Source organism: Lutjanus erythropterus, chromosome 7 (genome assembly GCF_056507025.1).
Source record: "Lutjanus erythropterus isolate fLutEry1 chromosome 7, fLutEry1.hap2, whole genome shotgun sequence".
Taxonomy (NCBI): domain Eukaryota; kingdom Metazoa; phylum Chordata; class Actinopteri; order Lutjaniformes; family Lutjanidae; genus Lutjanus; species Lutjanus erythropterus.
The window spans coordinates 15,656,748-15,681,743 of record NC_139323.1 but is presented as its reverse complement, the minus strand read 5'-3'; the positions used below and the strand labels follow the sequence as shown (position 1 = coordinate 15,681,743).

General features: G+C 38.5%; 1 protein-coding gene across 2 annotated transcripts in view; it reads left to right on the top strand.

The window, feature by feature from the left end:
- The window catches only part of polrmt (polymerase (RNA) mitochondrial (DNA directed)), a 65,039-nt gene that overhangs the window by 12,926 nt on the left and 27,117 nt on the right, over positions 1 to 24,996 (top strand). For both annotated transcript variants that reach the window (XM_084722907.1, XM_084722908.1), the window contains exons 6-15: positions 4,212 to 4,361; positions 7,288 to 7,455; positions 7,965 to 8,135; positions 11,171 to 11,410; positions 14,741 to 15,526; positions 15,836 to 15,958; positions 18,154 to 18,276; positions 19,374 to 19,553; positions 21,515 to 21,601; positions 24,694 to 24,807. In XM_084722907.1, coding sequence (XP_084579033.1) covers positions 4,212 to 4,361; positions 7,288 to 7,455; positions 7,965 to 8,135; positions 11,171 to 11,410; positions 14,741 to 15,526; positions 15,836 to 15,958; positions 18,154 to 18,276; positions 19,374 to 19,553; positions 21,515 to 21,601; positions 24,694 to 24,807 — 2,142 coding nt within the window. The remainder of the gene's footprint in view (positions 1 to 4,211; positions 4,362 to 7,287; positions 7,456 to 7,964; positions 8,136 to 11,170; positions 11,411 to 14,740; positions 15,527 to 15,835; positions 15,959 to 18,153; positions 18,277 to 19,373; positions 19,554 to 21,514; positions 21,602 to 24,693; positions 24,808 to 24,996) is intronic.

The following is a 24,996-nucleotide window of genomic DNA, read 5'->3' as shown; positions in this document are numbered from 1 at the left end:
GACAAAATAAAATCACTGTATTTATCATCATGACCAATATTATGTCCATCTAAATGTTGGCTGCTGGTCTTTATGCTTCAAGATATCTCGAATGAGTAAATCTAGATGATGTAATGATGACCACTATATACAAATCTTGGCAGATGTTATATTTGTTATTTTTAAAAATAAGAGATGTAGAATAAGCATTTTCATCATAACATGAATTTCATAAGGAATTAATTGAATTGAAATGAATTAAGGACATTTGTTTAGGCACTGCACTGGGCTTTATATCTAATAGTGATATGTTTGACAATAAATACAGATAAGAGTTATTTTTTTTAGGACTGAGCTTTGTGTATGTTTTGAGAGTCAAAGCACCAGACAGCTGGGAAAGCTGTCAGAAGGCTCCAGCGTGACTACGAAAGATTTGATTGTCACCCCTTCACAGCCAGACAGGCACTGGCCTATTTATAGTGAGCCAACTCTGCTTTCTAATGGGTCCTCCGCTTTCCTTGCCTCTCCTCCTCTCACCTCTCCTCCCTTTTTCCCACCTCCCTTCCCCTCCTGATTCTCACATGATTCATTAACAGCTTTTTGTTCAATTGCAGTATTTTTAGCCTCAATCCTTGCACCACATTCACTTTGGTCTTCAGCTGAGTGAGATATTTTTGGTCTACTTTACCTTATTGTTGGCCCACGTGTGTAATGGTAATAATCAGCAGGTTATGTGTTTTTTATCTTAAGACTGTATGTAAAACTGTGTGTGTGAAATGTGAAAAAGGTCAAATGTGACCTGCTCCATTACTGTTGCCTTTGATTGCATTTGTAGACAGAGAGCCAGGGGGAGGGGTGTAACCTAAGAGGAAAATTTAATTTGAAACAACATAGTGTTCTTGATAATTTGTGGAGTGACTTTGTAGAATAGTCTTGATGTAGAACTCAAGCAGGGTAAAAATATCAAACGCTTTAAGATGTACAAAAATTTTAAGAGGTATAGGGTTAAGGAAGAAGCCGTGTTTGTCTCAAGAATGCGATGCTCACTGATGATGGATATTGCGTAGTTTTTTTGTTTTCTGTCTGTTCTAGAGTATGTATGAAGGGCATGAAAGACATAATTATTTAATGGACGAAATAATCATGATTAACATAATATTCATTGATTAAATATAAGGAGTATAAGGCCAAGCAGCAACCTCCAGGGCTGAAAAATGATGCCAATGTGGAAATGCCCAGAACAGCAGTTCCTTGAATGCCCACTTGAGGCTGAATCTAAAAGCGAGGCAGTCCCATCCACTCCCATATTAAGAGACGCGCTTTACAGCAGAAATAAATGCTGTATTTACAGCCTGGTACCAAAATGATTTTAGTCTTTATAGCTAATTTCTACCTTCATGCTATCTTTACTTTCTATATAACTCAACTGTTTAAATGATATTAAGGCTGAAGATCACCACTAAAACACAGGTTACAGAGATAAAAGATCAGTTATAGTTATAATAAACCTTACACTTTTTGTTAAACAACAGACAATAAAACACCATATGAAAAACTAAGAAACAAAACAACCACCTCAACACAAACTTAAATGCTTACTGTTCGTTTTATTGGTTAATTTTAGACATATGTGTTACACACAAATTAATATATCCTGTTGAATTATATTCTAAACTTGACAGTGACTAGTTGCTTGGTTATGTGACTGTGACTTCTTGGCAGGTTTATTTAATGACTGTAAGGCTGTCCAAATAACTGGTCCACTAGATAACAGAGGAGCAGACTGGATGCTCTGGAGGATTTTGAATCAGTGTTAGCAGCAGACACACAATCTAATTAGAATATTGTTTGTTGGTGTGAGATGGAATTTTGATTAAGTTGATGCTCGTACAAAATGCAGTTTGATCTAGTTTCAACTTGTCATCAGAGATTTTATGGTATTCTATCATTTGATTATTTTTCTCATCTGGTAACTGGCCCATATGTGTGTCCCTTTCATCAAAACATTTAATTTTGCTTTTCTTGCTCACAGCACTAAAAGTGGTTTGTATGCTCCTCAGTCTCCTGATCAGATCTTGTTAATCCAGCCTGTGGATGCGTTGTGCAGGCTTGAAACAGTAGGGACAAGAAGCAAAAACATTATTATTATTTTGGAAATTTGAATCCATTCAATTTTATGACATATTCAAATGAAATCACACGGCTGTGCCTTAACAATATTGTAGCACAGTCCTTTCTATCAAGCTTTTTAATTTTCTCTACACCAGAAGTTGCAACTTTGTACTTTCAAAACTATTGTGCGAGCTCATTTTTCACCAGCTATCTATTGATTTCATCCCGGTCTACTGATAATGAGGTGTTTGCCCCTTTGCTCATATATTGTTCTGAAGTGTAATATTGTTCAAAAGCTGTCTGCAGAGCAATTTATGTGTCACAGCACTTTAAGCTTTACTCAGGCTGCTGTCCATGCTACACCTCTCTGAGGCCTTATTTACAGTCCGTCCTGTCAGTTCTCTATGAGCTAATAAATGTTCTTACTGCTGTACTACATCCACTCATGCTTACAGCCTTTCTACAACATGTACAGATAATATCCTGTGCTCTTATTGCCTTTGCAAGGTCGCTGTCTCTTTTAATCAGTAATTGACTTTTAAAACACACTCTCGGACTATTTCTTTTAGCAAGAAATATGGTAGTGTCCGACAGAAAGTCTGTTATTTAATTGGTCACCTTGTCTACGCAAACCACTTTGATCTGACAGGATGTAAGGAGCAGCGTATTAAAGGGTCTCAGCAAGGCATTCTGATTGTGAGGCTGATTTACTAAGCCCACACTCTGATTCAGTTCACACTATTACTTCAGATCAATTGCAGGCTTTAGTAGACCCCTTTGTTTGCTGGATTTATTTCCCATCATATTACATGTTACAGCATCTCAAGGTTTGATACTCATCAGCATTTTTAAGTACCAGGGTTGTAATCAGCAATCATCTAAATCCTAAATAAGGGGGTCTGCAACAGAAGGAGAAATAGAATATTTTAACTTTTATCACATTTTTGGAAGGAGGAAAAATAAGGAAAAAAAATAAGTGGCCATTTTGATTGATTATAATTTATAGTGATCCTAATTTGACCATATATTGACTGACTCAGACGAGATTCTTTTAAGATCATGTAAAAGAAAAATGTCAGTTTTTCTTTGAAACCCATTATACATGTTAGAAAATAGTTACTGAAAACATGTGAGAACACAGAGAAGTATTTAGTACTGAACTGTGGAGTTGGACTGTTAAACTATTGTTCACAATTTGTGTGTTCAGGATTTTTTGGCCGGACCTGAAACATGGTTTGGTAACGTGCTGGAGCCACTGTCTCCCCAATTCTATATAAGCCCCACGAACAACACCGCCTCCTCTTCCCTTCACTCTCCCTAACGGTCAATTATGAATGTATCTTAAGAGACTCTCTCAGTCCAAATCAGTTCAGCAGTTCACTTCAGTTTACTTCAGTTCCAACAACCCCCTTACAAAAGAAAAAATACAATCCTGTCACTGTCTTCTGGCTCTTGTGGCTCAAACATGTCCAAGCACAAATAATACATCCATCCAATGAAGATGCTAGACGGAGTGTCACTTTTTGAGGTTTGAGAGATTTTTTTGATTTTGGGATTTAATTTAAATACTGTGGGTTTTTTTTAAAATCATTAAAATTTGGCTAGGTGGTTACCAAGATGTTTATCTGGTGTGACAAACTCAAAACACACATTTACACATATAAATCCTCCCAAATTTGGTGCATCTGAGGGGGTCTTTAACATGAAAAAGTTTGGGAACCCTTGTGCAAACCTTCCATTTAATGTTCAGTTGAATCCTGAAAACTGAGAATAATGAACTCTTTGTTTGCTCTCTAGCAATACTGTGCCAAATCTTGTGAGATTGAAACTCTGTTTAACACTCTCTTGGCAGCAGACTGAGATGGATTTATGATTTGGCCTTTGCTCAGTGGCCTGGAAAGGCTTTCTTTACTTCTTGCTCTAAATTGATCCTCTCAGACAAAGCACATCCCCAAGTTGTGAACCGATTTCAAGCAATCAAATGCTTCTATTTAGGTAGGGTAGAGGTGCTTAAAATTAAGGCCAGTTTCTTGAGAGGTTAATCACAGGGCAAGGAAGTCCCTTAAAGTCATACAGTCATTAATTCTCTGTTTCTGTCTCTATCTCTGTCCTTGTTGTAGAGGGCAGAACACCAATACCCCAAACTGGACTTCACTCTGGAGGAGCTTCAGGAGCGTTTCAAACGTCAGCTCAGCATGGAACAGGCCTGCACCGTCACTATTGACTCTGTGGAGGCTGCCAAGCCCATCACTAAAAACATGGCCAAAATGGTAAACAAACCCACCTGTTGCCTCTCTTCATCTTCGTCACACTCGCAATACACTAGACTGCTAGAAATATCAAAATGTTTCTATCTTTTTTCAAAAATGGGTGTGTTATGAAAAAGAGGATGTAAGACCATTAAAAATCAGACATGCTAAAGGTACAAATGTAGTCTTTTCAAACATCAATATATTGTTATCAGATTAATTGTGAAAATCCTTGTGTTTAGTCTCGTTAAACTGCAAAAGATCCTGCTGATTTCCTGCAAAATCCAACATACTGGGTCATGAAAGATACAGACTGTAGAGGGTGCATTTGTTTTGGCAGTAGGTGTGGTTTGTTTGGAGTAATTACACTAATATAACCACATATATATATATATATATATATATATATATACATATATATATATATATATATATATATATATATATATATATATATATATATATATATATATATATATATATATATATGTATATATATGTATAGTGATGATGTATGCTACATAATACGTTGTATAATACGTTGTCTATCTAGAAGTACCCATTGTGTCCTATGAGTAAAGTTTCTCTGCCATAAACTTTAAATGATATGCATTTAGGCCCGACAGGTTAGAGGGAGAAACATCATATTCCTGTGGTGTGCCTTCTTTCCAACTCTGGCATTTACAGTCCAGCCTGGCTCGTCTGGCTCTGCAGATGGGCTACGTGGGAAGCGAGCAGGCTGAGAGTCCCTGGTGGTCAGGAAGCATTTACAGACAGGCAGGGCAGAATAATAATGTATTGTAATGGAGGCCTCTGGAGAGAACGCAGAGTCACCTCTCCATCTACAATCCAGACTGTGTCTCTGCTTCAGTCTGGGTAAAACTCTTCAGCTGAAGAGTGAAGATTTACACACACACAGTCAAGCACAGCACAGGCACACATGCATACATGAACAAAAGTGCTTACCCATCTACCGATTCTCTTTTTCCATTATTCGGTTGATCATTTCATGTCAGTCATGAAATTATAGTGCATGGAAAAAGTAAAGCAGTAAGTGCTTGTTCTGGCTGCAGGCTTGAATAACAGGGTTTCTCCCACATTCAGAATAAATTAGATCAACATATTTGCCACAGTGTGAGAGCACAGAACAGCACTGACCTAAATGGCTGTCTAATTTCAATTGAAAAAGGAAGATACTAAATACAGCTAAAAGATGCTAAGGTCTCTTCTCTCTGGCTGTCATGAAACAGGAGGGTTATTAAGACTGTATGTATATTGACCAAAGAATATGGTCCATGCTTGTGATTATAAATAACATCACACTTAAGAGTTGTTGCACATTTGTGACATTAATATAATCATTTAAATATATATTTTCAAGGCATGAAGTGAGGCATCTGTTTAATGCTAATGGAAAAAATGGTAATGATTCTGAATGTGTTTGAACAACCAGTCCAGTTCCAAATAAACAAAAATAAACACTTGAGAACTTATCAACATGATCGATGAGGTGTACTGACAAATGAACTCACCAAGTTACAAACTTGCTCCTCCACCGTTTCATGCCTCCCGTCCCTGTCTGAACCTGCTGTGTTTGCATCGTTCCATCATCAGTACATCACCTCTGTCATGTTACTGTATTCAGTTGAGGTGTTTTTTTTTCTGTGAAAGAAAAAGAGAAAACCTGGTCAACTAAGATTCTTCTCAAAGTACAATGATTTTGTCGACTATTAGGGGAAAACCCTATAAAAATGCCAGTGTTTAGCTACATCATCTGGATGACAATTTAAATAAAGTTTATATAAAGAAATGCTAAAAGACCCAAAAATGAAATTTGTCATTTTGGAATTAAAGGTAATACCCTTGTTATTGGTAGAATATTTATGATTTATCATTTGCTGAATGTAAACACACCATAAACATAGTTTATTTTTGAGTCAAATACCAACATTTTGGGTTGGTAAAGCGTCCTGAGCACAAGAAAATAATGAAAAAATAAGAAGGTATGGGAGGATAGGGGGTCTCTGTGAATATAGACGTTGTTACACATTTCTCATGGGGTGTGGATAATGAATGAGAAGGATTATTTTTGTTTGTGTTTCTTAGGAAAATCCCGCATAGTTTTCTTTTAACTTTCTTGCCAAAAGTTAGATTAGAAGATCATTACCACTCTTATGTCTGTATTGCTGAGCATGAAACTATAGCCAGCGTGCGATTAAATTAGCTCAACACAAAAAACTAGAAACGGGGAAACAGCTAGTCTGGCTCTGCCAACTGCAACAAAAACCCCAACCTGTCTTTTTTTACGTTATTTTTTGTCTGGATTAAAGAAACAAGCTATAACATATCATATTTGTATATATAGCTTCAGAGGTGCTGGTCGGCAGGTTTTTTGTACCTTTGGACACGGTCATACTGTTTCTCCTTGTTTTCAGCCAGTACTAAGCTAAGCTAACTGCCTCCCAAAATGTCAGACTATAAACTATACTATACTATTAACTATTAACTTCTCTACTGTAATTTAAACGATGAATGATGATTTGTCATCGATGAATTTTATACCTCCCAACTTAAAACCTTAATAATGGGCCAAGACAAGAAAGTAGAATAGGATTTTCTTTCCTGTTTTACTCTCAGATGAATAAGTCTGTGGCCAAGTTGTGCTCCTCTCAGAAGGATAGTCTGTTTTCTCCCCATCATCCTGAACCAAACAAGCCTAACCATCAAATGTAATGCACACTCATGTTGCACAATACCTTGTGTCCGTTGAGGGGTGGCCCCATCTACTGCTTCACAGTTTATATTGGCTTTCCATCTGGTTCATAAAGTATGTGATAAACAAGGATTGCTGCAGGATTGTTTGTTTTATTTGACACATTCTTTAAGGGTTTCCTGCTGGCAGTCACTGTCATGAGATGGATGACCTCCAGTTGTGTTGTCCTTTCAGAGGGAGCTGCTGGCGGATCAGCGGGCACAATGGCAGAAGATCCTCCTCCAGGCCCTGAGGGAGAGGAAGATGATCCTGGCTAACACCAACACCAAGGACTACAGGCTTAACCTTTATCCCTATCTGTGTCTGCTGGAGGATAGGGAGTATGTTGACATCATGGTACAGGTAATACAAAGCACCTAACCCAGCCTACCCTCAATGCAATGCTCTAAGTCTTGGCTGTAACAAAGACTTGTCAGGGTTTGAGTCAAAGAGAGTTGACTGACGACACTTCACTTTACTACAGCATTATAAAAAAGATATGCAGTGATGTCACTGCTATGCTCCTTTGTTTTCTCGACACTGCTGTTGTGCAATACGACCCAACCAATCTGGGAAACCACAAAACACAAATCAAGCAGCTGACGGTGACAGCAGCTGCAAAAGCATCAGGCTTTATCTCTGGCAGCAAAGGAGTGCACGCTTTGATCAGATACCTTTACTTCCAACAAAGACAAACACACAGGATGATGTGATGTTAATTCTGAAAAGACCACTTTCACTTTGATTTCCCCTTTTACTGAAGGATTTCTTTTTCTTTAAGTTCATCCACCAAAAGATGTGCTTTTTGTTACAGAATTGTATAAATGTTTTCCTCTGTCTGACCTTTTGAAACATGTCCTGTTCTTGTCCAGAGTGTTGCCAACATGTCTCCCAGTGGGGAGTCACTGAAGATTTTAGCCAGCGATCTGGGCAATAGGGTCTACACCAAGTACTGTGTGCGGCAGAAGCACCAAAATCAGGTGGTGGAAAAGCTGGGCAACATTTACAACAATTACGCAGATGTGCTGGCCAAAGATACCAAGGTAGAGAAATCATCATACCTTATATCTCTTCTCATAGGTGTACTTTTTATTGTTTGTATTATTTTTGGAAATGTATATCTCCTCTTCCTGCATAAGATATGCTTACATTTATTTAGCATACACTATGGTTCAACAGAATGTATATGTGTATATGTCATAAATGTTAGTCATTTATTATTAAGATGAAATTATTTAAATAATTCACTGGTCAAAAATTTGGGTTCACCTGCCACATAACTTTGTTTTGGTACAGTCAGATGGCTGAGAGGACTACTCTATAATTCTGAATGGTCTTTCATCCTTTCAGTTGAATGTTACTTTGCATTGGGTTTGCAAAACAATAATGGCTTGTCACGCAGAACGAAAGGCTGAGGCAAAGATACCTCTGAGCAACAATTCACTGAGACTCCTAATAATCAGAAATCACCTGGCATTGATCAAAGAAACTGTTAGCTTAGCATCAAAAAATGTTCTGATTTAAATAGGAAAAAGTTCCTGTCTCAGTACCAAGTGCACAATAATGTCTCTTAACAGCTTGAAATAACAGCTGGAATAACTTAAGCAAAGCTAATCTTAAAGCTTATAGAAATAGTGGGTTAGTCCAGGGTTAACACTGTTGGAACTCAATCACTGAATACCAGCTGTATATACTGTGGACTGACAAATTACAGTTTAAACCTATTTAGTCTAACCACTACTGAGTAGACCGCAGAGTGCCCAAAGACGAAGGTTCTCAAAATATCAAGAGCCCAGCGTCAAGCACTGTTGTGGTTCAGTACTCTCCCCTATCATGCAACACTCTGGGTCAGTTCGTTTTTTTAATACATTTGCTGAATTAATTATGCTGTTTTCTAATCTATGTTAAAACAGTCATTATTGAAGGAAAGAAGAAAAGCATCATTATCATGGGTGACCCCAAATTTTGAATGGTAGTGTATAAACCAATTACTTGTGAGTAGTTGCCAAATCTTAAGGAGGACTCTGATTGCTTGATGACAATTCTAATTTAAAGCATTTTAACAATAAAAGCTATAGACATACTATATGTACGAGGCTGCAACAGTATTAGATTTTCACAGTATGATCTCAGAAAATATCACTGTTTCAAAGTATACAGTATTACAGAATTATTATTATTGGTTACCATGACCCTTAAAAGAATGAAAACAGTTAAGGTTTTCGGACAAACACTTTATTGCAATTTTACAAAACAGTATATCCTGTCAGACATGAAAGTTTAATTTGAATTGTTTTTATTTTAATAATACTAACATGCACAAACATACATGGTATAACATTAATTTACATACCACAGTATAACATTATACTGGTATACCACTGCAACCCTAATGTCCTATACTGCACAGTAAACAGAGTATAGCCTGCAAAGATGCAAAGTGACATTGATATCTGTTGTAACACCACTAGTTAAATGTGAAAATACAATACATGGCTCTCAATTAAAGTCACGACACCAGTGTATTGAACTTTAAATTTGATTTATAATATTCTAACATTTATTAGAGCAGTGAAATATATAAGATAAATGAATTAACTAAGGTGAGAGACTGATGATGAACTATTGATAGGTGCTGAAATGTGACAGATCTTTTGATGGAATACTTTGCTACCCTATTCACCACCTTATTAGCATGTTGTTCATTATTTTTTACTGCAAAAAATGACAGTGTTTACTTAATGGGGTTTCACAGCCAGTATCACTGACTCGGTGTTCTGCCAGTGTTTTGATGGTTCTGGTACACGGGGGAAAAACGCTAATGTCATCAAGACTATAATAAGCAAGGGCTCATTATACTGCAGTAGCAAGTTATGCTAGAAGTTAGTTAAGGTGTTTGTTTTGCAAGTTATTTTACACGCAGCCTTTGTAGTTAAAATGATGCCTATTATTTTGTTTTTTGTTGTTATGACACAAAACATTCATGCAACTTTTTTACTTACTTGTCAAGTCCTCACTTTACACATTTACAGTTTCCTGCTTCCATTTTCAAGGCTAAACACAAGGCTGTACGTAACTCAGAATTTTGTTAGTTGAATCAGGTTTGGCTGTTCAGACATTCGCAGAGATTCGACTGACAGAATGCTGACTTGGAGTTTTTTCAACTGATTACTGGAATGATTTATTTTTCAGGGGCAGCTCTATTAAATGTCACCTATAAATGTCACCTCAGGTCAATCTTATTTTCAAACTTGGGGTCAGGACCCAAAATGGGTAATGGACCCAGTTTTACTGGGTTGGCAGAGTAAACTGCATACTGTATTTTTATTCAAATAGTACTTGGCAGCATGGAATGAGAGACAGAAAGCAGTTTGCTGCAGTAGTGACCGTTTTATGGCATTCCCCTTAGGTGAGAAGGAGGTGAAATACAGCTGGGCTATTAGGCTACTTACATAAACCACCACGTTCTGAACAGAACATGGTCCAAACATTTGCATTTAGGAGCATGAAACTATTAAAATGAATGTATTACACTGTTAATACAAATTTATCACTTCCTGCCTTCATTTCAAGTTAAAGGCCCTCTAGCTTTTCAGTGAGGCGATGAGAAATGTAACATTACACTGAGCAAATTTGATGATTGCTGTGATAGATTTTTATTGTGAATTGAATGAATGGTTTGTTGTGTTGTTTATCATTTTACAAATATTAATCTTAGGGCCATTAATTATGTATTTTTGTATGTTTGGGTCCAGGGCGACACCAAATTTCTCTTCTGGGCCTCGAGCTGGAAAAGTTTGAGAAGCACTGTGAATAGACTATTTTTTGACAGTTGTCGCTTCTTCGACAATTGTCATTTTTCTAGTATTTATGTGATAAGAACATAAAACTGTGCCTGTTTGACAAATTCTTTTAGGTCAGATTATCAAAACTGAGATTGAGGGGACCCTTTCCCAAGTTGACATGCCTTCCAAACAGTGTAGCTTATTATGATGACTTGCAATTTCTTGTTTTTCTCTTTCAAGATATTATTATAATCATAATCCATCTTTACTGAATTCTTCCATTCTCCCTCAAGAGGTATGACGTCCTTCCCAGGGAGCAGTGGTGTAAGCTTGAGACGGAGCAGAGTTCAGGACCCACGCTGCAGGGAGGAGAGACCCAATGGCCGTATATAGTGACCGTGGAGCTGGGCACGTACATGGTGGACATGATGGTCAAGAGCCTCAAAATTAATAGCGACATCCTGAACCCGGCTTACGACAAGAAGCTCATCCCCATCCTCTACCACATGTACACCTTCCGCAGCACACGGCAGGTACAGTAGACGTGCACGTCTCTCCAAGCGGTCACTTGGTTTATTCCACAGGGATATCAAAGGAGTTGCCTACCGTGGAGTTGGTTGTGTTATGCTGAAGTGGTCTTGCCAAATATACAGGGCTTTGATAACCTTGTAAAAGGATTCCTGAGCATTAACCCAGACCAAAAAAGATCCTTTCAACTGAGATTTATGAGGAAAAAATGGTCAAGGATTATACTTAAAGAGATCTCCTGGAAACTAACATTGAAAAAATATTCAACAGTGAGCTGTTCATTATGATCACCCTACATCAGTCAAATCAAATGATCATATCCATTTTGACTTTTGTGGAATTAATGTGTTTTTTTATTTAGAATTTCATAAATCATTCTTCATTCTATCTTGCAACATAACCCTTTTTTATTGTTCTTAAATATTTTTGCATATATGTGTATATATAAATAATGACATATTATAAAGAAAGACAAGTACAAAACAAAGTAAAACATTCAACTACATTCAGAATCAAGCAAACTATACAAAAGAAACAACAAGAAGTAAACAAACAAACAAAAGAAGACATGGGTGAGGAGATTGGGAGCAGGAATGAACATATCTTTCATTAATTTACTTTAGATGACTGATAGGGGAATTATTTTGCCCAAGAAAAGAGTTACAAAATAAAATAAGCAGGTTTTATTTAATAAAAATACGACATTTAATGTAACTGGAATCTGCCGTTAATAAGGTCTTGTAATAAAGGTGGTTTGGGCTGTAATCATTTCCTAGTTTGTTTGTTTTACTTGCAGCCAAATTATTTTTAATAAATACTTGTGTCTTCCTAAAATTATGTTTTTTGATGATTAGCCTACTTATAATACATCAAAACTAAATGGAATGTAATATCAGGCACAGTCTCTACAACCTTATGTTTGACCTGCAAAAAAAGAAATGCATTACATTGTAATTCTTAATGATCAGTTAATTAATTGATTAATGATCACAAAATTGTCTCCAGCACTTTAAGTCTTCTGTAAAATGTTTTCCATTTTGACTTTTGAAAATTACACGGAGTTACTGTGATTTAAGTATTTACCAGATACAGTTTATGTAGTTGTAGAGTTTTCATTAATAAGGAAAGAACCACAGTGGAGCAGAAAGGAAGAACATGCCTGAAAACACTTGACCTTCACTTTTGACAAGACGACTGTCTGTCACTCTAAAGCTTATTACCTCGTACACTTGTGCATCCACCTATCCAGTGTGGAGCTCCAAAGAGTGTGAATTATAAAACCATTTACCCCTTGTGTGAGTTGGCAGGGGGAACAGTTGAGTAAGATGAATAGGTTCCAGGCTAATCCCTTTTTTAGTGTCCCCTTAATTGGCTCGCTGATTTACTGCCACGGGACCCTGCAGGAGGGTGAGCCGACCGTGTCAGGGGAGCGAGGCGGAGAGAGAAAGAGAATTGTGAACTTTTTGGACTTGATGGACTTTAACAGTGGGGGCATGCTGTTGAAGAATTTTGTTCTGGTGTTTTTTTTTTTATATATGTCTCCCCCTTCTACTTCCTTTCTCTTATCCCCCCTCCCTTTCTTTCTTTCTTTGGAGGTTTGCCCATCAGGGGAGCATCCTAATGATTTTACAACACAGCATGACAGTCTGACTCATGCAAGCAATGCTGAGGTGTTTTATTTTTCTGTCAGCTTACTGTATTTTTTCTTAGTGTTTTCTTTATGTCCAGTACTACATGTTGTAGGCTTGAGTTAGATCTAGGACACATTATATGTTTCACATCAAAGCCATGAGCTGGAAAAAACTTCATCCCTAGTGTGCTACCCTGACTCCTGACTAGGGTCTCACATATTTAATTAAAGAAAAGAATAAAGTTGTATCAGATCATCTGTAATGTAGAAGTAACATTTCACTGATCACTTTTTGTAGAAATAAATATGGGACCAACCCGTACATCAGAATGATTCATTGATTAATTAATCTTTTGACAATCTTGTCTCTCATTATCGATCAATCTGCTGACCATTTTCTCCATTAATCAATTAGTTATTTGGTCCATTAAATGGTGAAACATGTTTATCCGTGTTTCTCAAAGTCCAAGATGACATCCTCAAATCCTCAAAAATAATCAGTTTACTATCATAGAGGAAAACCAGAAAATATTCACATTTAAGAAGCTGAAATCAGAGAGTTATATATATTTTTTTAAATAACAAATGACTCAAAACGACTAATCTATTATCAAAATAGATGCAGATTCATTTAATGGTCAGTTAATAACAGATTAGTCGTTGCAGACTAACTGACTGTTCCTTTTGTTCCATTGTTGTGTGCAATTGATTGATTGATTGATTGATTTAAAGACAAAAAATGGCAAAACTTCCACCCAGTGAAGCATTTTTTCACTAGAGGCCATGATAGAGAATTGGTAACTGTGTGCGCACTGTGTATGGTGGTACATCATTCTTTATTTTAAAATTGTAGTCCCACTGATAATCTCCACTTTTAGTAAATGTGTCTGTAATCTGATGACATCTTTTTTATCTGCAACTTTAATGTAATAAAGTTACCTTTTTTGTTTGCAGATAATATAATCCCATTGCGACTCCATTATTTAGTATTTTAAATATACCTCTACTATAACCCTGTCCCTGATATATATATATATATATATGAGCAAGATAGCTAGCCAGCTATAGTTTGTCAGAAGTAGAAGACATATGAAGCCTTATTTTGATCTGCTCCTGTTTGCCCTGCTAAAGTTACTGTATTATGCTGTCAATACAATAAACTCAACACATCCTGTATCATTTTCAAATTAAAGGCAACTTGCACTAATTTGTTATTACTTACTCTTAATATCAAACAGACCAGCAAATACTGCAATAACATACAAGCTGCTGTAACAAATAAAACTAAATTATCAGCATCCGCTGTATATCAACTAATATGGCTTATGGACTATCTGCACTTCGATCGGCAGCAAAAAGAAAAAGAAAAACCCACAATAGGGCTATTCTTAGTTATGAAGCTACAGTTTTGTATCATAGACTTTTGTGAATGTCATTGATCTGATGTTTACTGGTGAAGGGTTGTATGAGTGTAGGAATAACATCAGTGCTAACTTGTGTTTAGCCTGCTTGTTTGGGTTGTTCATTGTTCTTGTCAGTTCTGATTTATACTGCTATGAAACAGATGTCCTGTTTTTGAGCTGAGCTGGTGTTTTTCATTTTAGTTTAACTGAAACAGTCTATTTTTTAAGATCAGCATAGTTCTTGTCTGCTCATTGACGATTTCTGCTTCTAATTGTGTTTCCTCTGATGTTTCACCCTCCAGATTGGCTTCATCAAACCCCACCCCATTCTGACTCAGATGCAGCAGGAGGCCATGGAGACCAAGCTGACCTTTGACTCCTATGTGATGCCGATGCTGTGCCCACCAGTGCCCTGGTCTTCTGTCAAGTTTGGAGCCTACCTGCTGACACCTACCAAGCTGATGCGCTCAGTGGAAGGGGCCACGCAACATGAGGTGTTGTTGGAGAAATGCCAGAACCTCCATCCAGTCCTGGACTCCCTCAACCAGCTAGGCAACTGTGCTTGGAGAATCAACAAGCCCTTGTTGGATATTATTATTTCCATCTTCAATGATCGTGGTAGCGATAAACTAGACATCCCTCCTCCTCCATCAGAGGCACCCAGAATACCGCACTTCAACTCCCACGATCCCAATTACACTGCTTCTGAGAAAGCCCACATGAAAAAAGAGGTGATTAATGCCAAAAAGAAATGCAGTGAGATGCACAGCCTGCGTATGGACGCTCTATATAAACTCTCCATTGCTAATTACATGCGGGATGAGATCTTCTGGTTCCCTCACAACATGGACTTCCGGGGACGTACCTACCCCTGTCCCCCGTACTTTAATCACCTAGGAAGTGATGTCACTCGAGCCATTCTTGTGTTTGCAGAGGGGAAGCCCCTCGGTCCGAGGGGCCTAGATTGGCTAAAGATCCACTTAGTTAATCTTACAGGACTGAAGAAGAGGAGCTCACTAGATGGACGGCTGGAGTACGCCAACACCATCATGGAAGACATACTGGACTCTGCTGACAATCCTCTCAATGTCAGTCTTCAGCTTTCTCCTGTTCATTCATTGCTTAGTCCAACCATACATTCATAGTTCTACATTTCTTTTTAGAACTACTCAGCTTTGAAGTATACATAATTACATTTTGCAGAAATACAAAAGCAGCCACTGTTTTACATTTATGACAAATGCATGATTATCATACCACAACCCCTGTCTCTGTTACTGAGGGAATTGTCAATTAAACAGTGACAAAATCCATCAAAACAAAAAGTGAAAATGCTTTTGAGGCAGTGTTTATGTATGCAAGATAATGTGCCATGTGCTTGTGTTTGTCTTTCTCAGGGTAAGAAGTGGTGGATGAATGCAGATGAGCCTTGGCAGGCTCTGGCCTGCTGCATGGAGATAGCCAATGCTGTGAGATCTCCTGATCCAACCCAGTTCATCTCTCATTTCCCTGTTCACCAGGTAAGAATTATTTGTTTACAGAGTTGGACTGCAATTTGAATGTCATGCTCAAACTCCTACCAATGTGTTCTGTGCTAAGACATTAACCTGCAGACCAAAACGGTCATTATTCTTCACTCAGGGGAAACACATTAAATGATTAGAGCAGATATTCTTTAGGAATTTACTCATCTGACGACACCCTAGGCCAATCATAGTTCCAGTTTATAGCCTCCTAAAATAAGGGGTGCCATTCAGTCATGTTTTATGGTTCTGTTTCAGAGGGCACATCAAAGTTAACAAGGCGAGACCTCCCCAGCCATCTGGGACCGTTTTATGTTATCAGTCATAAACCTGTAGCCCTAATCTTACCAACCAGACCCCTGCTTCAGCTATCCTGTACTGAGATCTGGCACATAAGCCGTCTCTTAAACAAACCAGAGCAACCAACAAATCCCCTAGAATAGTGTCAGTGTTTGGTGTATTTTTATTGCACTATGTAGCCCACTAACTGCAGTCTTATGTCAGGATTCAGTGATTTACGAGTTAAAGCATAATGTATGGCTGTTGTAATTGATTAGAATAAAACAGCGCTGACTGCTCCTCAACCCTTTGTTAATAGCTTTGTTGTTATGTAGCTTTTATTTGGCACTTGAGAAAATGTCTCTCATTTGTGTTACTCTCAGGAGTGCGCATTTTCTGTAATTCCTTTGAATGATTAATGTTAATCAAATTCTTGAAAATAATTCTGACTCCAGACTTTAAGCATATTCAATGGAATAAGACAAAACAAAAAGCCTGAGAAAAAAAAAGGCAGGCAGTGTAAGGCAGTGTAATCAATATGGTTAAACGTATTTAGCACCTCCTGGCAGCTGTTTTGAAAGGACAATAGCTGCAAGGTTTTCACTGAGTGCAGCTCTGAACCTGCTAAGGGACTACAAATGAAAATAACTAGCCTTTTGGCTAAATCTGTCGCATTTACATGTACATCAAATTGATGTTAATTAATGTGTACTATTCTGATGAAATGGATGAATAAAGAAAAGGAAAGCAAACTATATAGCCTAAAGGATTTGTGTGGGAGACTTTGAACTGCAGTCGAGAACTGCTCCTTTACGCAACTCAGATTTAACATCTATAGCAGGGGTTCAGAAACTTTTCCATGCCAAGGTCCCCCAGAATGAAAAAGCTTATGGCCTGGGCCAGCCTTTTGTAAGGTGTCTTTGAAAACCCACTGACCTTACTTTACATTTATCAATGCAGTAATAAGCATATCTTAAATTATAGTCCATATATAAATTATATTTTATAGTAATACACATTTTTGTCAGTTTTTAAGATTATTAATTTTTCTTTCTGTTTTTTCTTCATCTTTCTTCATTTTTTCTTCTTTCCCCCAATTTGAAGAGGCCCATCCTCGTGGCCCCCGCTTTAAAAATCATCAATCTATAGCCTAAACATAAGGGTCATATAAGCATAGTAGAGATTTTTCCATTTTGATGGAAATGAAATGAAAAGCACAAATCCTGCTGCTGGTGGGAATGTTGCCAGCTTCACTGCAATATTTATATTAAGCTTTTTCATTTGCCTTGTGAGCTGAATATGGGGACATTGCTGGTACCCAGATGCAGCTAATCTCATTTAAACTGCTCAGTCTGGTGGACAGCTTAAAGCATTTCAGTTTTGATTGGGACAATGTTAAACCCCCAAACAAAAAAATCCAATATAAAATTGACCAATTACTTTTGATTTGGTGTGAATGTGAATGGCTAATTTAAGTTTCATTTCTTCAGTCTGATGCCAAATCCAGTCCAGATGTTGCTTTGAATGATGTAGTTAATTCAAGATGCTCATAGATGGTTTGATTGTCTAACATCCAGTACAGAATTCACTTTGTGGCTTTGGGCTGTGGGACATGGCAATATGTTGTTATGAACCAATAGCCTCAACCAAATCTCTTTTCTCATCTATTAAGCTGATGCTCATGTGTTTCATATTGCCCTTTATCCTTTCTTTTCTTCAGTTTATTTGTTGTTCTTTCACTTCCAGGTTCTTTAAATCATCTGTTACTTGTCTTGTTCATCCCTTGCCTTTCTCACTGTGCTGCCCTCTCCCATCCCATCTCCCATCTTTCTGATTATTTCTCTGTCCCTCTTCCCTCTTCCTCCACATCACTCTTTTAATCTTTTCTCTCCCTCTCTCCACCTCTCCTCCAGGACGGCTCCTGTAATGGTCTCCAACACTACGCTGCTCTAGGCAGGGATGTTATTGGTGCCACATCAGTCAACCTCATGCCCTGTGAGGTGCCCCAGGACGTGTACAGCGGTGTGGCACAGCAGGTCAGCACCAGTGATGTGGTTGTTGGTTTGCATTGTTTTGTTCCCTTCTTTGAACTGCATGGACTTAGAAGAGCAGAGTTGTGGTTGATTTCAGTTGCAAGGCACGTTGCAGTCGCTCAGCTGTTAATATTCAGATGACTCACTGTATCCCATAGTGAGTGACGGATGAGGCATTGAGAATATATTTTAAGTTTCTCACTTTAGGTCTTGCATTTAAAAGTCCTTAGTTTCTCAAGCTTTGCATCAAAGTGCAGCGAGAGGAAACTGCATCTCCTATCCAGAGATGCAAAGGACAAATTTGCATACAGTGCTATCAAATACACAGTTTGGTGCGAATCTGCTTATCTTATCTATCTAAACCATAAACAGAAACAAGCTAATCATGGTGTACAGACATTTCAGTACAGGAGGAATCAGACTGTGCTGAGGAAGGAAAGTCTGTTGCAGACTAAAGCCTTCCAAGGGCAGTGACTGTAACTGCACAATATATTGTGGATTTGTAGGTGAGCTGGGGGAACTGCTGCAGGACTCTTGCTGTTGTATTTTTTTTTTACCTCTGGGCATTGCAGTTATTGTGAGATCATGCTTTAGATGATATCAAGCTTGTGAAATGTCCAGCTACTTGGAAGAATAAATCTTGTTTACTTGTAAAGATAAACTGTACAACAGGCAACAGTGGCAGCAGTAGTCATATATAATTGGAGACTGAATACTAGTAGAGCTGGACAGATGAAGAAATGTGATGAAGAAATGAAAACAGGCCTAAGCATTTTGAGCAAATACATGTGCACGTCATTTACCACATATGTAAGGTGCTGGAAAAGCTTGAAAATGCTTGAGAAGTGCTTGAATTTGACTTTGGAAAAGGTATAGAAATCATTTTAATATTTTAATGTTATGAATATTTGATGACGTCACCTTGAGTTTTATTGGATGTACTTTTCCACACTCCAGCCCTCATTATTAATGTGTGGTTTTGTGCATAAGCATTAGAATATCCTCCAAAAGGCATGTTTTAAACAGAAGCTGTCTGACATTTGCATTCATGTCATGTAAATTTCACATTTTTAGAACTGCAGCATTTCCATGTGTTTTAGGTGGAGGAGTTCCGAGTGCGGGATGCACAAAGTGGTCTGAAGATTGCCCAGGTCCTGGAGGGCTTCATCAGCAGGAAGGTGGTCAAACAGACAGTGATGACAGTGGTGTACGGGGTCACACGCTACGGGGGACGACTCCAGATAGAGAAAAGACTGAAGGAGATTGATGAGTTCCCCAAGGTACAGTAGTGGGAGAAGGTGGTGGTGGTAGAGGATGGGGGCTTCCCTCCCACTGGATACTGTTTTATTTTTAGTGTTGCATCCATGTGGCCTTAGAGCACACAACATCTCCTCTATTTGTGGCTCTCCTTTTACCTCAGGCTATACAGCCTCGCACACACACACTGAGCCCAGGCGGACCCATAATGAAGTACAAGGTCTTCTCTACCGAGATCTGTCTTCCCTGCATATTATTGCTCCATTGTCTCCTGCATGCACATGAGGGCATTTATCACACAGTTGACAATGACTGCATACAATTTGAGCAAATTGATTGTACACCCAATGGGATTTCAGCAGTTTTGACCTTGACATTAAAGATGCCTAAGAATTTGAATTTAAAATGTTAACATTATCAACAGAATGTGAGGACGTAACAGTTATGATGTTATGTCAAAGATTTCCATGTATTGTGTTGTAGAGATATCTGCTGATGTTAGCATGCTAACCAGCTAGCCCCAGGCCATCCTGTCTAGTTATACCACTTTGTTCAAGGGGCGATAGTCTGATTCCCTGTAGTTTCAGCTGGGAAATGAATGTGAGTGGCAAGTTTGCTACTTTCACAGGCTCTCTTAGCTTTTATAGACTAAAAAATAAACTAAATAAACTCTCAAAATGTCCAAAAAATAAATATTTTACACTATTCTAAAACTCATCAAAAACATCCTGGTTTGTTTTTCCACTGTTCAACAATCACCAACTGTGATGTCATTGAAAATAAATCCTAAATGCATGAAAATATTCTGCTTCCCGCTGCCTCTCTGATGGCCAACCTCCCCCTCATTTTCCATGTCACACCTCTCCTGTCCCTGCCTATTATTATCATCCTCCACAGAGTTAGAGTCCTGGTTGGAGCTGCTGTAAATCGCCTAGGTACAGTATTCCCTGTCCTCTAGCTGGCCTCCATTGTCTCTGAGTCTGTGTTCAGTTCCAGTCCAGGTGTGTTCACTGAGAGGCTGCTGAGCCAGGTTCTGTTGCTCGTGGTGTAACCACAATCACCCTTCCGGTGTTCTGAGCTGTAGGTCCAGCTAAACTTGAGACAGCTAATGGCCACCAGCGACAGGGCTAACAGCAGCTAGTAGGCTTGCTACAGCCAAAGCTGCAGCCAGCAGTATAGTACGCAGCAGGTAGCAGGTACCCTGGTGATATGCTGCCCCTGTTTGTTTGTAGTTCCCCCCGACAGGTTGCCATGTTTTACACACTGCCCCTTTAAGAGAACACCAAGTGAACTTCTTGCAGCAAGAACAGAAGCTTTTAAAGTTTATTTTAGTCAAGTGTATTTTTATATTACCTTATCATAGTGAAATAAGATACAGCATGGTTGTATCAGGCCAGGAGTGTAACACAACAGTAGATGTATTTGATATCCTGTGCACAGTCATTATGAATCTATTTTTAGTTCAAAACCATTGTACTTCGATTTTAGTTGGACATAAATGGTTGTGTGACGGGCACACCCATTCTGTCAAATGATACCATGGCAGCCGAATGGAAACGTTTAATCTTCTTACAGCTCTGTAGTGCTTATTATCTGTCAAATAGTTCCTTACAGTAGTTACAGTTAATCTCATTGTGTGTATAGATGGGATCAGCATGATCCCGCTGTCAGTGTATCTACCATCTCACAGCCAGAGGATTGTGCTAAATGACTTCTGTATAATGTCCCTAATTGTTTAAACAGGGAGTTGAGGGGAAGTGTAATTATGAGTGATTACAGGGGAATGGATGGGGGATGAGGCAGCTCTGACCGAGGAGGAGATGCTATCACTGTAATGATATGACAAATATACCCCTCTCATTCAGCGCTGCGGCTTTTATCGTCTATCTGTAGTTTGTTTTAATTGAGAAATGCAGAAGAGCATAAAGTGTGTGTGACTGTGTGAAAAAAAATACACAGCCATAATCGTGTGTTGTATTTCCAGGAGCATGTATGGGATGCATCTCATTACTTGGTGCGTCTGGTCTTCAGTGGCTTAAAGGAGATGTTTACCGGGACCAGAGAGATCCAGGTGGGTTCATTACACCTACATAAAGTTAAATGCCTACAATTTAATTACCTAATTGCCACAAATATAATCTCACACGTGTGTTACTAATTGCATAACAGGGCAAACATTCAGTAAAAGAATTGTATAAAAATACAGCTGCTTCTCTTATTTTCACTAAAGGGGCAGTGTCAAGACTTCGACAATCCCTGGTATTGAGTAACACCCATTTTGGCAACCCTTCATATTTGGGATCCTTCATTTCATATTAATTTCCTAATAATTTTTAGGAGGTTTCTTGAAATAAACTTTTCAAGTTGGTGCTAATAATTGAGGAAACAATGATCATTTAAGACACATACATGTAATTAAGGCCAATTAGAAGCTCAGCTAAACATGCAAACTTATGCAATTTGTCTACAGACAAACACACAGCACAACATATATGAAGAATGAAGCTCCTGTCAATGAAAGAACATTGAGGTGGATTTACGCAAATGTTCTTTTCCAAAGAAATTGAAATCAACTGCTGTGTATAAACCCAGCATGACTAAAATAAATGTTTACTAAAATAGCTTAAAGGACCAGTATGTAGGATTTTGTGGCATCTAGCATTGAGCTTGCAGATTACAGACACCTTGTCTCAAATTCCTCTTCCAAGCATGTAGGAGAACCTATGGTGGCTGCAAAATGCAAAAGAATAATCCGTGCCCTCGGATAGATATATGTGGCTCATACTAAGGCAGACCTGGGCAAAATGTGGCCCAGCTGAAAGTTACCATGTGGCCCACAAGGCGATCATGTACACTTGGAAATATTCAACTCTGTTTTATTTGTATAGCACCAAATCATAAAGTTATCTTAGGGCATTTTTCAACTAGGCCATACTCTTTAGAAACCCAACTGTTCCCACCAAGAGTAAGCATTGACATGAGGCTGTTGTAATTATAATCTGACTAAGACAGTCAGTATCATTTTTCTTGCTGTTAAACCACTATTGCGTCTTTATTCTGAAAGGGGTTAGTTCTCTGTTTATTGGTAATGATAACAAAGTGCATTTCTTATATTAGACTGTAACTTGATTCACTCAATGCCATTTATTCATGTTTGCATTGTTTTTCTTTTTATTGTGGCTGCTATGGTATACACTATGGTGTCAGTCTGTATCTGGCATGCATGGTGTCCCATAAAACTTAAAGTTTTGGACCCTGCCAACAATGGTAATTAGTCTACCATTCATTCCATTCATTCATGGCAGTTCAGAAAGGGTGATCAATCGCAGAAGTGTTTGCCAGCTATTAGGTCATAGACATCTATGTGCTGGTGTTCTCTCTATGAAACAGTTTTGACTATTCATTATTAGAGATTTGGCCATTTTAGGACCTCATATCACATTTGTATCTGGCACATGTCAGTGGGATCTATTTCTCACGCCACTTATTTTCATGTGATTCTAGACTAATAAAAAACGTATGTATATTATATTCATCTCTGCCAATAGATCCTCATAAACCTTACACACTGGTCCTTTAAATGACTAAACTTGATCTCCATTTTAACTGTGATTAATACACAGTTACATTATTCATATCAGCAAACTTCCTAGGAAAGACCCATAAAAAAAACTTGCTCCAATTTTACTGACTTCTGACCGACTACTACATATAGGATGTTATTTTTATTAATGACTAGTTTACTTCACTATTACCCCAGCAACGGCACCCATTCATCACACAGACTCCATTTATAGATTTAGGACGTGCACCTGGTAGGGGATTGTGCATTATCTCCACAGGCAGAGAGGAGTCTGGCAAGGAAATAGAAACACCACCCACTGCTGCTCTGTGTGTCTTTTGGGGAATGTGTGGGGACAGCCCAGTCTGAGATGAAAAATCCCCTTCCCATCATACCTTGGGACCTTGTGTGTGTGCGCACCTGCTGCTATTAAATAGGTCACATCCTCTTGCATTTTGCAGCAGTCAGTTGAAGTATGACTGAGAGAGAGGTAGCTGATCAATCCCCGGTGCTGTCATCCCTGACCTCTCCTACGTTCTCTGTACAATTCACGTTTATTCTGTCACCACTGCCTTTCATTCTCTTCAAACTGTCCACTCTTCACTCTCCCTCTCCTCTGTTTCTTATCAATCTATTGATTGATCAGTCACTTCTACCAACTATCTCGCTAGGTAATCTCTCACTCCCTTTCCTTTCCTTTCATGCTATCTTCATTCCATTGTACCTGAGAATATAAGCAGGGAGGTGATGAATGGAGGAGCTTTGGGCCAGACTTTGTCTATGTCGAGTTGCTAGGACATATTTATCTTTGCTACAGCTCTCTGTGTGCCTGCATGTGCGACGAGACACTTGTGGGACATAAACCGGGCTTCTATTCTTGGAGATAAACTGTGCCAGACAGTTATGCAAACATCACTGTTGCACATGCAATTTTTAGAGTAAGCAACAACTCCTCACCTGCTCCTCAGCAAGTTTGCAACAATTGTTTGCCCCTCCAGGAAATAGAAAGCAGACCTGAATGCATAGATCATCTTTTGATGATGTGGGGAGAAAGTTCCTATTTTCTGTTTGCTGCTCCAAATGCACCATAGGGTCTTGATATTATTAAAGCCTCTATGGAAATTAATAATAATTTTCTTTAGCATTTTAATTTATAATTGTTGTAGGTTTAAAGTGATTTTATGTTCTCCAACTTTAAAAAGGTACAGCCTATACACAGACTAAAAAAAAGTGTATTATTTCATCTACATCGTATGTCCTTCATAGCCTACATCTCTAGCTGGTAGCTAGATTTGAGTCTACCCTGGTTAGCTATAGCTGGCAAATCCAAAAAATGTCTCAAATGAGAAATATACATATAGGTGAAAAATGGTTCTTTTGGCAGTAAAGATTGCTGACCCCTCACTTAAAACCACCGAACTGCCCAAACTCGCTGATTTGAACTTGATTGCTTCCTTGTCCACATACACACCCTTACAAACACAACAAATAAGCAGGTGCTCACATTCTAGATTGGTGAAGGGCTTTGAATATTTTCTGAGTATGCTCCTCAGTCCAGATTGTGCCCTCCCTTTACCTCTGCTGGCATCCTTGTGTTGCAGGATTGGCTGACAGAGAGCGCCAGGCTCATCTCCAAGTCTGGCTACACTGTGGAGTGGGTGACACCCCTGGGTTTACCCATCATTCAGCCCTACCACCGTGTACGAACCCAAGTGGTAAGTCCCATCATAAGGCATCTGTGGTGGTTCTTTACTAGTTTCTCTAAGCAAGGTTATAACAAATATGTATTCATCTGTGTGCAGGTTTAATTGTTTGGACCAGTTCCACTTTCCATCAGCCATTTCACTGCAGAGCTTTTGCTTTATTTCACACATAATTTCGCACACAGTTTAAGGAGAACTTTC